This window comes from Petaurus breviceps, unplaced genomic scaffold, assembly GCF_028583685.1.
Source record: "Petaurus breviceps papuanus isolate PSGF00001 unplaced genomic scaffold, PetGlider_PUasm1.0 76, whole genome shotgun sequence".
NCBI lineage: Eukaryota > Metazoa > Chordata > Mammalia > Diprotodontia > Petauridae > Petaurus > Petaurus breviceps.
Genome location: NW_027186473.1, coordinates 61,680,450 through 61,694,731, shown reverse-complemented (window position 1 = coordinate 61,694,731; position 14,282 = coordinate 61,680,450). Strand labels below are relative to the sequence as shown.

General features: G+C 36.2%; 1 protein-coding gene across 6 annotated transcripts in view; it reads right to left on the bottom strand.

Moving 5' to 3' along the window:
* The window catches only part of GUCY1A1 (guanylate cyclase 1 soluble subunit alpha 1), a 92,788-nt gene that overhangs the window by 4,806 nt on the left and 73,700 nt on the right, over window positions 1-14,282 (bottom strand). Inside the window, exon 10 of one of the 6 annotated variants that reach the window (XM_069105608.1) lies at window positions 7,925-8,692. The exons of the other annotated variants lie outside the window; for them this stretch is intronic. Coding sequence (XP_068961709.1) covers window positions 8,662-8,692 — 31 coding nt within the window. The 3' untranslated portion in view covers window positions 7,925-8,661. Of the gene's footprint in view, window positions 1-7,924; window positions 8,693-14,282 lie in introns of those variants that run through there. 6 annotated transcript variants of the gene reach the window in all.

Here is a 14,282-nt window from a genome sequence, read left to right as displayed (position 1 = left end):
CTGGTGAGTAGAAGAGCGCCAAGAGAGAGCAGTCAAAATACAATGATGCTTCTGACCAAGAACACAATATCAAATCAATTATAGTTGTGTATAATAATATGGCATAAAGCAGAGATAATTAAAAGATGATCAAAAACAAAATTTCAAGATTTTCTCTAGGTCTATTAAAATCAGTATACCCACAGTATTGACTTAAATGCAACATTCCAGCTATAATAAACATTCAACATTGAACTGACAATAACTTAATTTCTCTTCTTCAAATTTAAAAAGATTGTGTGTATGATTTTGTATAATGATGTAGATTATTATTATTATTTGCTTTTTGGAGGGCAATTGGGGTTAAGCAAGTTGCCCAAGGTCACAGGCTAGTTTTAATGATGTGGATTCTTAAAAAAAACTTTCAGAGAAATCTCAGCCAATATCCCCTAAAAGCACCGACATTAAAACATCCTTGAAAAATCACAAAAGCATAGTATTGCAGGCTTGGAAGAGATCTTAGATGCTATCTAATGCAATCTGTATCTGAACAAGAATCTGCCTGTACAGCATTCCTAAATTCCTGAGTCAGTTCATTACAATTTTGGACAGCTCTACTCATTAGGAAGTTTTCCTTTGCATCACACTGAAACTTGTCTCTGATTTCTTTTTGCAGTTGCTAGTTGTGTCCCATGGAGCCAAGCAGAAGAGATCTGATCTCTCTTCCACATCAGAGTCCTTCAGAGACTTAGTGATAGCTAGCACACCTCCCACTGTTTTCTCTCTCTTTTTTTTTTCTGGTGAAATATTGCTAGTTCTTTCAACTCTTCACCATAGGGTGGGATCTTGAGACACTTTACCAGTCTGATTGCTGCCCTCTGATTATTCTCCATTTTATCAGCGTCCTTCTTCCTATTTTTGAGGAACTGAAAACATTTCCAAATGTGATTTTGAGGTCAGGGACAATGTTTTGCCTCTTTTTATATTCCTAGCACTCAGTACAGTGCCTAGCACAGAGGCTAGATAATAGTAAGTACTTATTAAATATTTATGGATTGGCTCATTGTTTGATCTGACCAGGGGACAATGTAGGAGACACAGTGGTTAGAGTCCTGGACCTGGAGTCAGGAAGACCTGAGTTCAAATCAACTCTGAGACTAGTCTCATTTTTTTCCCTAGACTAGCCTCCTATTTTCCCCTTCATTATGAATACTTTTTTCTACTTCCTCATATAGCTATCAGGGAATGAAATGTAGTTACATGTAAAAACAATGTTTTACATTCATTTAAAACAATTTTCGAGTTCCTAATTTTCTCCCTCCCTTTTGCCTCCCCCTTCCTAAGATGGTAAGCAAATTGCTATTGGGTTATATACGTGCAATTATGTAAAACATACAGGAAATATTTTAAAATAAATACTGTTGTATATGTTCTGTTTTCTCTCTGCTTATTATCCCCTTTCCAGTTTAAGCTTTGAAATATTTTAGGGATGACCTGGTTTAATTGGTTCTCAAGCAATGCTTCTCAAAAATTGATGCTTTTCTCTGCACAGTTTCTCAATGCTTTAGGAGATGAAACTTCTCGTAGTTATTTCCCAGTCGCCCACATGAGATTTTGCTAATGACTTTGAGTTATGAGCAGTACTACTTTGGCCACTTTTCCATTTTGGTTGATTAGGAGTTAAAGTGTTACTTCAGGTTGACTGAAGTGATTTCTAGAATCTTTTGAGCATCATTGCTTCTTTGAATAGGAATGGTTGGTGCTAGTATAAATACAAAATACATCTTCTCATTTTTATCTTTTCTTCTAATTTAGTGTTAATTTTTATCTCTACCATAGCAAGTCAATGAGTTCTTTTGGAAATGATTTCCACATCAATAACTAGTCATTTCATGTCCCTTAAGATATAATCAATTCCATTTTTTAGTAATATGCTTGGTTCTTGCAGTGCCTGGAATTTTATAACTCTTGTTGAAGGAAATATTCACATTATAATGTTATAATGATGTGATTATTCTGTTTGGAATCAATAAGCCTTTGGAATCTTTCATTTCTTATATCTGAAAGATATTTTCCAATATACTTTTCTTTTCCAGTGTCTAATTCTGCAAAGTAGTAACCAAGATCAAATTAGTTTGGGAAATCCTCAAACATTGTAATCATCTTTATGGTCATCATTATGCTCATGTTTATCCCAAGCACTTATGTGGAATGATGTTTCTCATTACCTTTATCAACTCAACAAGCATTTAGTAAGCACCCTCTATTATGTTCTGGTCACTATGCTAAGTGCTGGGTATTAAAAAAAATTGTCAAAAACAAATTCTGCCCTCAGATAGCTCACAAACTAATGGGGGAGGGGAGAGACAACATGTGAACAGCTACATGTAAAATGGATCTGCACAGGATAAAGTGGAGATAATCTCAGAGGGAAGGCACTATCATGAAAGGAGGCTAGACAAGCCTTCTGAAAAAGGAGGGATCTTAGCTAAAACTTAAAGGAAACCAGGGAAGCCAGGAAGCAGAAGCAGAAGTTAGGAAGTACAGAGTTACAGGTATAGGGGTCAGTCAGTGAATATACATAGAGTTAGGAGATGGAGCAAGGAGGCCAGAGGCACTGGATCACAGAATTCATGAAGGAGAATAAAGTGTTAGTAGACTGAAAAGGCAGGAAGGGAACAGATTATCAAAGGCTATGAATATCAAATGGATTATTTTATGGCTAATTCTGGGGGCCTTAGGGTAAAGGATGAAACCAATTCCATCTCCTCCTTTATCAGCCTCTCCAAGAAGAACCTATCATTCACCCCCTTCCACTTCACAGTAGCTTCTATATATCTGCTCATTATGTTTATAGTGAGAAAATTAAAATTGATATGATTCAATTCCTTTAAGATTATATCAACAAGAATTTCACATTTGGAATACCAATGACCAAAATAATATTTATAGATTGCCTAAAAATTGCATGATTCTTAGCACTCCATGCTTTCCTTTTTTCCAACTTGGGCATTATCAGTGTAGAAGTTTTCACATTTTTAACTTGGTCTCATGGCCAAAGAGTTAATATGTATGTCATATATGTAGTCAAACTGGTCTTTAGAAGAAACATAATGTAACACTCTGGGTCCATGAACAAAACTTTGTTAGCCCAGTATGGTTTTTCAGAGCTGCTGGCATAGCCTCTAAGAACCACAGATACAAACATGTCATCATGAGTCACTGAATTGGACCTTTTGGGGTAGAATCCATTGATCCTGATTCAATTAACAGATGAGAACTTTAACATTAATGGTTTGGATAATAGCCAGCATGACTGATGATTGTAAATGTCTCCTAACTCTCTGCCTCAAGTTCATACTGATTCTAGTCTATCTCACATAGCACTACGAAAGCTATTTGCATTAAATGGAGTTCTGTTCATGTGATTGTCTTATTCAACCAACTCCAGTGGTTCCAATTACATTTAGAAAAAAAATGTGAACTCCATTTTTTTTAAAGCAATTGGGATTAAGTAACTTGCTCAAGGTTACACAGACAGTTATTTTGTGTGGGTGTTAAGTATCTGAGGCCGGAACCAATCCCGGGTCTCCCAACTCCAGGGCTGGCACTGTTACTCACTGCGCCACCTCCCCTGTAACAAACTTTTTAAATTTTTTTTTGTTTTTTTGCTCTTTGGAGGGGGAAAGGTAGGGCAATTGGGGTTAAATGACTTGCCCAAGGTCACATGGCTAGTTTTGTGTTAAGTGTCTGAGGCCAGATTTGAACTTAGGTCTTCCTGACTATTCACTGTGCCACGTAGGCAACCAAACTCCTTCATTTACTGTAGGACTTCATAAAGTCCTAAACAATCTAACCTCAACATAGCTTTTCAAAATCTTTGGACATTATTCCCCTTTCTTCACTCTACAATATAGCCAAACTAGCTGTCTTTCAATTCTTCACATATGATATTCCATTTACCATTTCTACACCATACAAATGGTCTGTTTTCTATGCCTAGAATGCCCACCTTATCTCTGCTTCATAAAGATGTAGCTGATGCACCACCATCTTGTATATGAAGCCTTTCTGGATTAGACCAAATGCTAATGCCCTCTCTTTCATACTACTTTGTATCAAACAATACTGAATATATTTATTTGTATTCACTTTATATACTTTACATATATTTATATATCACTCTCATACATTTTATGTCTCCATAATTAGAATATAAGCTCAAGGCATGTAGAAATTATTTCATTATTTATACTTTTATCTCCAGAGTCCATTACAGTGGTAGGCACACAATAGGCACTTAAATATTTGCCAATTAATTTATGAACAGATTGATGGTATAGTAGATAGAGGGTTGACCCTGAAGTCATGAAGACCTAGGTTCAAGTATGATTTCTCATGCAGTCTTGTTGTGTGAACCTATACAAGTTCTAGGAAGCTCTTCAGGACTATACATTGCAAGAAGGTGCTAACCTTCATTGACAGAGGGAATTCCCTCACCTGGGATCCTATACCAATGATATCATAGCTGAAGCTCCTATTCCTGTTATAGAATTGGCTTAAATATTGGTAAAAATAGTTAATCAACCTTAAGGCAGGTAAACATATTCTTTCTGAAAAATCTTAAAAAAAAAACATACATTCTTAGTTTGCTCTTTTAAAAATAAACAATAATAATATAAACTTATGATGATAGGTTTTTGTTTTTAACTAGTAAGAATCTGTATGATCAACCCTACTTCTTTAGAGATGATAGAACTTAGACCAAGAGATGAAATGTGAATGGCCCAAGTTCATAATGGTAGAAGGTAGTACAAGAACCAGGATCAGAATCCAGGGCCTCTTACTTCATATCCAGTATTCTTTCTACTATAGAATTCTTCTACTTAGCTATTTCTTCGAAATGATAATGAATCTCAAATTACTAAAACTTAAAAATAATTTTTAACTTCATTTGTATATAACCAATTTCTTCCTTCTTTTATTTTTTTGCAATTGTTTTTCTCCCTAAAAATACCACACCCTGGTTGCTACAGGTTTTATTATTTCTTTTTGAACCACTTCTCTGAATTTCAAAGGCCATTTTGAATTCTCATTCTATCCTTCCAAATCGTTTGGCTGCTCTTCCTTTCCCCGTCTCCAGCTTTATGTCTTCTTCAAACTTGATGAATATTCTCTCTATTCTATTATCCAGGTCACTAATGAAAATGTTGAATAGCTCTGGGCTCTTGACCAATGTCTGTGAAAAACAACTCTTTGTGTTTCCCAAGTAAACAATGACCCATTTATAATCTATGTCATGATGCTGGGTTCATGCAGAAAAGGTGAAGTGATTGAGTAAGAACTTTTGGTTCTGTGATATGCTCCAATCAGAATTGGATTCTGGGTGCTAGAACATAATCAATATTTAGCCTAAGTGGGCTCTAATAATTTAGTGGTGAGTATGAGGCAAGCAATCATTGAAGAAGAGCCAGGCTAGTTCTGCTCATATCACAGTCCTACCATTCCACCTAATGGAAACTTTATCAGGGAAAGAAGTATGCCCACCAAAAAGCCTTTATGTGCACAGTACCTGGAACAGTGATTTGCTTGTGGTAGGTGTTGATGTTCAATTGGTACCATTTGTTGTTGTTGAATTGATTCTAGTTCAGTATAAAACAAACAATCCTGAGACCTCTTTCACATAACAATCCTTCTATTGTTTAAAGAGACAAAATCTCAGAGTTGAAAGGAACATCAGAAACCATCAAGTCCAAGTCATATTTGGACAAGAATCCTCCCCACTACATCACTGAGAGAACATCCATCTTTTTTTTATGATTTCCAATGAGGGGAAGCCTTTTACCTCCTGAATCAACTTATAACACTTTGGGATCACTTTAATTGTTAGGGGATTTTTCTTTCCCTCAATCCTAAATTTTCCTTGGCAACTCATATTCACTACTCCTAAGTTTTGCCCTCTGGGACTTATTCACTCTTTCATGTGACAGACTTTCAACTACTTCAAAATAACAATTATGTCTCCCAGTGAGTCTTCTAAAATACTCTGGTTCCTTCAACAGAACCTCAAATGTTGAATTCCTTTTAGATGACTACATTTGGTGAATGAGCACAGGCTGGCTATGCTTCATTCTCCTCTGAGACATGATTCTGAGTCTCCGGGTTTTACCACCATGCCCCTGATAGGGTACCATCTCCCATCTCCTTCTCTTGCTCCTACTCTTCAACTCCTTTTTAGAGGTTATTTTCCCCCATTAGAATGTAAGCTTCTTGAGGGCAGGTGCCATCTTTCTTTTTATTTCTAATTGTACACCCAGCACTTAGCACAGTGTGTTGTCTGCCTTCAGGGGCCTTAAGTTCAAAATTCTGCATTGTTTTGGTTGTCCCTTTTCTGAACACTTTATGACTTTTCAATATCCTTCCACATTGTGGTACCTAAAACTAAATGCAATACTTTAGACACTCTGAAAATTATGAATGCAATAGCATTTAATAAGTGTTTATTGTGTGCTGATCACTATGCCAATCACTGGGGATACAAATAGAAAACCTCAATAAGCTTATGTTCTAATCAGGGAAACAACTCATAAAAAGATGATTCACTTCATGGCAGATGGAAAAACCAAATGGTACTTAATGTTTAGTGGGTAAAATAGCAGGGAAGAGGGCAAGGTCCAGGGGACCTTTGCGAGCAATGACAGAGCAGATGTTTCCTAAACATTGACTATTAGAAAGGGAGAGTAGGCCCATGGGTTGGAGTGGAGAAGGGTTACTTCAAGAAGAGAGGGGGATGAGACAGGGTCAACATCTGGCCAACAGCAGGAGCCTAGTATCTGATGAGAACCAGACAATAACATTTGGAGTGAGAGGGGGGAAGGGTTTCCCAAGGCTTTTTCCTGTTGGTCTGTCATTATGCCCTTTTTAATGCAGCTTAATAACACTAAAAAAAAATCATTCTAGGATACTAGAAACATTGAATCTACAATCCACTCAAACCCTTAGATATTTTCTAGAGCTGCCCTCAACAGCCTTTACCTATGAAATACTAATCTTGCCCATGGAGAAAGTGAAGATACCCAGAATGATTCCATCTCAAATATCATTCAATTAAGAATGCTATTTTGCTGTATTTTAGAAATGAGTCACAATTCACAAGACAAATAATTTAGAACAGAAAAGAAAATCTGTTCGAATCTGCTTCTTTAGATACCTAGGACAATAAGGTGGCACAAGAGAATGAGTGCTGGGTCTGTAGTCAAGAAGACCTGAGTCCAAATCCTGCCTGAGACACTTGCTAGCTGTGTGGTCGTTTGCCTTAATTTCCTCAACTATAAAATGGGTATAATAGTTCCGAAAATCCCAGGGTTATTGTGAGGATGAACTGAGAATATTTGTAAAGCACTTAGCACAGCGCCTGGAACATAGTAGTTGCCATATCAATGCTTATGCTCATGCCCCCTCCTAATACCAGTATTTATCTTTATTTCCTCATATTTTCCCTCTTCCTCTCTACTGGATATTATTTCCCCCCATTACTTCTTTAAATGCCCTTTTATTGTGTTATTGATCTTGCCTGATTTTGGAATTCTCCACTTTAATAATCCACATTTTTTTCTTACTACTATACTACTATACCTTCCTCCTAATGACTGGCATAATTTAATAAAGTATCATTATTATTGCTAATGATAAAATATTATCTAATATTCATATAGCACTTTAGGATTCTCAAACTACTTTTCCTATACCATCTCATTTAATCTCAAAATGAACCTGGGAGGCAAGTCCTACTATTACCACCATTTGCAGATGAGGAGGCCAAGGTTGAGAGAGGTTAAATTATTTACCTATGGTTCCAAGGCTAGTAAATTTCTTTTCTTCTTCTTCTTCTTTTTTTTTTTTGCTTTTTGGAGGGGGGAAGGCAGGGCAATTGGGGTTAAGTGACTTGCCAAAGGTGACATGGCTAGTTTTGTGTACATGTCTGAGGCCTAATTTGAACTCAGGTCCCCCTGACTCCAGGGCTGGTGCTCTATTCACCATGCCACTTAGCCACCCCACCAAGGCTAGCAAATTTCAGAGGCTGGATTTGAATTCAAGTCCTTTTGACTCCATGTCCAGTGAAGTATCCGCTATGCCAGCTACTCCCATACATAACCTTGAACCCAGTGACTTCTCATACAAAATGGTCCTGACTTGTTAACTCCTTATTATCAATATCTCCCTTTGATCACTTTTATTATATTCCTGGCAAACATCTTGTAACCTCAGTGGCATCACACACCCCAAAGCTCAAAATATTCAGATTCTTTGTGACATTTAAGCTCCCCCACTCCTATTTATCAGTAAAACTAAGCCTGAATTTGTCACTATAATAAAGTGAAACTGATCTTAAATGGAAAATCATCAGTATTTAGAATGATGACATAAAATCTTTAAGAGACTTTAGGAAAGATGGTCATAAAATTACCATTAGGACTAACATATCATAGTTTACTGGTCTAAATCTAGAAATAATGAGTATTTCAGCATAAGGCCATTCTTTTATTTGTTATCCACAAAAAGTATTTTTATGTGGCATAGACTCCATGTCCTGAATTTACATCATATTTGCCATAAATATATCAAAAGGATCCTTGACATTAGACAACGAATTTTATTCTCAGAGGAACCTTCTTCCAGAGTTCAGCTTTCAACGAATGTGTTACCAAAGGGCCTGTCAAGAGAAATATTTACACTTCATGACAAATAGGGTTTCTTGGTTATTCTACACAAAAGTCCATTTGTGCAGACCACTTAGCCTGTAACTAGATTTAAACTCAAACTGCCTGCCTGCATTTTAAAGTCAATTATTAATTATATATTTACAAAGCACAGACGTCAGATGGAAATTTCAAACTGTCTCTTTCCTTCTGAAGCTTATTACAACATGGAAAATAAAGCTCTTCTAGAAGAAATCATTTAAAGTAACACTACTGAATTCTTCTAAAGAGGCAGACTTGCAAAAGTGATTTTCCCAAAATGCAGGTCTGATTAGGTCACACCCTTGTTCCCACCCCCTCCACACACCCAATCAATGCCAATTGGTCTTTATTATATATCTAGGATCAAATATAAACCCCTCCATTTTGAATTTAAAGCCCTTCACAACCTGATATAACTCTACCTTTTGTGCCTTATTATGTATCACATCTATGAGCCAATCAAATTGGTCTTTTTTTTTTTTTTTGGTTCTTTACACATGGGCAGGTAGGTAGTGCAATAGAAAGAGTGCCAGGACTAAAGTCAGGAAAACCTGAGTTCAAATCTGACCTCAGACACTTACTGGTTGTGTGACTCTGGGCAAGTCACTTAACCCTGTTTGCTTCAGTTTCTTCCTTTATAAAACAAGCTGGAGAAGGAAATGGCAAACCACTCCAGTATCTTTGCCAAGAAAACCCCAAATGGAGTCATGAAGAGTCAGATCTGATTGAAACTACTGAACTGTTAGCAACAACAATGACGACATATGACAGTCCATCTTCTATCTCCCACCCTTCACAACCCTGCTCTGACCCACATTTCCAGCCTTATTATTGTGGATCTAACCAAATTGAACTTCTTGTTATTCCTCACACAATGGTATACCATCTCCTATCTCCATGTGGTTGCACTGCTTGTTCCACATGCCTAAGATGCTTTCTCCCTGCTCATCTCTGGCCCTTAGAATTCCCCATGCCATTCAAGACTGAATTCAAACAATGTCTTCTAAATAAAACCTCTACTGACCCTCCCAGATCCTAGTTTGTGTAAACTACTTTGTATTTATTTTGTGTATATGCTAATAGAGTGCAAACTTCTTGAGGGCAGGGAGTGTTTTATTTTTTGTCTTTGTAATCTAGTACCTAGCATAGTGTCTGACATAATAAGTTCTAAATAAATGCTTGTTGCTGACTGATCCATTTATAATACTTAGGGACATGAAACCCCCATAGGGTATTATCTAACCCAGGGGTAAAGGACCTATGGCCTCAAGACCACATGTGGACCTCTAGGTCCTCAAGTGTGGCTGTTCGACTGAATAACTTAACAGAATTAATAAAAGAATTTATTCTGTAAAACATGGACTCAACCAAAAGGTTCCACCCAAGGACCTAGAAGGCCACATGTAGCCTGGAGGTCACAGGTTCCCACCTTGATCTAACCTAAGACTACTTAATGTGTGTGTGTGTGTGTGTGTGTGTGTGTGTGTGTGTGTGTGTGTGTGTGATAAATCCTTTGACAGTCTGGTGAAAACTATGGATCCCATTTCAGAATAATGTTTTCAAATACATAAAATTTGAAAAAGAGGGTAACAAAGTAAACCAATTATATTGAAATATAGTTATGAAAAAATTAAAAAAAAAAAAACATCACTGACTCCAGGTTAAGAATTCTGATGTTAAAGACCAAAAAACAAACCCCCCAAAACCAGAATTCTGATGTTGTTGAAACATTTTGAGATTTATCTAATACTTGAGGAAGAGGAAGAAGGAGGATTATATTTCAAATCCTGATAATAGACTAGTTGTAGTAAATCAAAACAGAAGAAACAGGGAAATAGATTCAAGGCCCACCTCCCTGCTGGCATGTGAAAACTTTCTAAAAGTAGAGATATACATCACGTTCCAAATATCTTAGTGCATTTTAAAGTCTATTAAAGATTTGTTTAATCTACATCAATTAGTTGTCTAATTATTATTTAGTTTATTTTAGCAAACTTATTTAAACCTTTCTAAGCTTAAAATTGCGCTAAGACTTTTATGACGCCCTGTATATTATCCTTCAGTTATTTAGTTGTGTCTGACTCTTTGTGACCCTGTGGACCACACTGTTCATGGGGTTTTCTTGGCAAAGATACTAGAATGGTTTATCATTCCCTTCTCTAGTGGAGTACAGCAAACAGAGGTTAAATGATTGCCCAGGTCACACAGCTAGTGTCTGAGGCCACATTTGAACTCAGGTCTTTCCAACTGTAGGTCCAGCACTCTATCCACTAAGCCCCCTAGCTGCCTCATACCCTGTATGTTAATAAAGCTTAAAACTTTAATGCATTGTCCCAAAACTCTTAGTGTGGTTTTAACCTTTAAGAATCTTAAATACAGGGGCAGCTAGGTGGCAGAATGAGTAAAGCGCTGGCCCCGGATTCAGGAGGACCTGAGTTCAGTTCTGGCCTCAGACACTTAACACCCACACAAAAAAAACTAGCTGTGTAACCTTGGACAAGTTACTTAACCCCAATTGCCCTCCAAAAGGCAAAAAAAAAGATTCTTAAATACACTTATTAAATAAAATAATAAATAGACCAAATAAAGCCTTAATAAGCTTAAAACTGCACTGAGACTTTTTTGGACATGGTATATAAAATTATTTATGTTTGCAGTTTGGTATTTCAACTACACATTGCATATATGCATTCTGGAAACCTCAATAACAACATTGAGAATATTGCATCTTCATGTGCTGTGCACAGACTATAAAATGCTTTCAAATAGATGGCAGTATTGAATGCACTGCACACTGGTGGAATAAATTGATCAAAGTTAATATTGTTGCTAAGAAAATGAAAATTAAAGTTTTTACCAAGCAAGGACAAAGAGAATACAAAATAACTCCATCTACTAGATTATTTTTTTTCTTGAGTCAATATTTAGATACACTCTTTTGAATGACTATGGATAATATTTTGGAGGCTCTGAATTGTTCTAAGCCTTTTTATTTTATATTTTTGTCTCATGCTTGTTATTTTTCCTTTTTTAAAAAATTTATTTATTTACTTTTAGTTTACAACATTCAGTTCCACAATCCCTTGAGTTTCAAATTTTCTCCCCCTTCCCCCTATGGTGGCATGCAATCAAATATATGAACTACAAATACCTTCGCATTAAACATTAGTTAAGTGTTCAAAGTCTTAATGCAACCATCACAATGTTACCCCAAAATAGAAGTATCTGAGAGACTATATGCATGAGGAATAACCCTTCCATTTGGGTTCATCCTCTATGATAGGATGCCCTTTGGCAGGCATATTTTCCATTTTATGCTCCACATGAATAAAATTATGACTATGATTGTATTGTTCAAAGAATCCAGACTAATTTTAATGTATGAGTGAGTGACACTTTCATAGAGGACTCTTAAGGCTGCATTTTTGTTCTTCTGAAATTCTTTTTTAAATCAAATAAGTCAATGGAATCCTTCAGTCAGTTGTATGACTGTAAATGTGAATTTTTTTGCAGACATTATTTAGGGAAGCTGATCCATTCTCATTATCACTATTTGAAATATAGATAATTTTTTTTTCATAGAACTATGAAAGTGAAACTACAGATTCAAAGTTATTGATATCTTTTTGATAGCTTTTTTGGGGGTAGTATGTGCAATCAATCCAAGATTCGTTCCTCCACTTGTTCAAATCTCACATTTAGAATGCCAGCAGCTAAATTTGTGTAGAGATGACATAAATCTTAGTATCTTCTATCCTCTTTTCTATTATTCTTCTACCAACACTGCAGAAAAAGAAAGGGGCTACATTGGATTAAGTATTTTATAACTGCTTATTATTTCATACCAAAGAATTTATCACCAGGTGTTTTACCTACTGCTGATGAGGCTCTCTGTATTTCAGGGGAAAGATCCCCAGAAAGCAGTTTTTGTCTGTTCCAAGACAATACTTATCTTTCTGGGATGAAGCATCTGACCTTTGTCTTTAAGATACTAGAATCACCTTCATGCCACAGGAAGGCACTGGGGTAGACATAGCTTTTAGAGAATATCACAACTGAAACAAGAAAACTACAAGCTAGAGTTGGAAAGCTTTTTGTTGCATAAGGATTTTTATTATCAAGGTTTTTTCCCCCATGCAACTTAACCTATGCTTCATGGTACCTCTTTTCTGGATTTTGATTATTATTTCTTTATTTAAATAAGAATAATTTGTTGAAGGACTCATTTCTAAAATATACAGAGAATTGAGCCAAATCTATGAGAATACAAGTCATTCCCCAATTGGTAAATGGTCAAAGGATATGAACAGGCAGTTTTCAGAGAAAGAAATTAAAGATATCTATAAGCATATAGAGAAATGCTCTAAATCACTATTGATTAGAGAAATGCAAATCAAAACAACTCTAAGGTACCACATCTCACCAGTCAGATTGGCTAAGATGACAAAACAGGAAAATGACAAATGCTGGAGAGGATGTGGGCAAACTGGAACACTAATGCATTGCTGGTGGAGTTGTGAACTGATCCAACCTTTCTGGAGAGCAATCTGGAATTATGCCCAAAGGGCTATAAATAATTTCATACCCTTTGACCCAGCAATACCACTTCTAGGTCTGTATCCCAAAGAGATCATAGAAGTGGGAGGAAGACTCATATGTACAAAATATTTATAGCAGCTCTTTTTGTGGTGGCAAAGAATTGGAAATTAAGGGGGTGCCCATCAATTGGGGAATGGCTGAACGAGTTATGGTATATGCATGTAATGGAATACTATTGTGCTATAAGAAACAAGGAGAAGATGGACTTCATATTTACCTGGAGAGGCTTATACGAACTGATGCTGAGTGAGAAAAGTAGAACCAGGAGAAATTTGTACACAATTACAGACACAATGTATGAGTGATGACCAACTTTGATAGACTGGACTCTTCTCAGCAATGCAGTGATAGAAGTTAATTCCAAAAGACTCATGATGGAGAGAGATGTCTACATCCAGAGAAAGAACTAGAAAGAACTGAGTTTGAATGCAGATTGAAGCAAACTACTGGATCTTTTTCTTTTTCTTGTTTGGTTTTATTTCCTCTTTACCATTTTTCATTCCATCTGATACAATTTTTCTTTATAACCTGACTAATGTCTAATGTGAAAGTATTTGCAGATCCTATACTTGATTGTATGCCACCAATGGGGGGGGAAGAGGGGGACAGAATTTGAAACTCAAGGAATTGTGGAATTGAATTTTGTAAACTAAAAGTAAACAAACAAATTAATAAAAAATAAAAAATAATAATTTGTTGGCATGATTTGAAGATGGTAGAATTTAGTGATTCTCTGGTTGCTTGTGAGGAGCTTCCAGAGTAACTGTCTTTGCTCTGCTCTTTCTCAGTTACATGCATTCTCCCTATTAGAATCTATCCAAAGCAGTCTACCAATTTCACAAAATAATGGATAACTAGCTACTTGTCCCTCCACATCCCCCCCCTCCAAAATTTTCCCCTAAGAAGACTAAGATTTTTTTCTTTTCTTTTCTTTTCTTTTCTTTTCTTTTCTTTTCTTTTCTT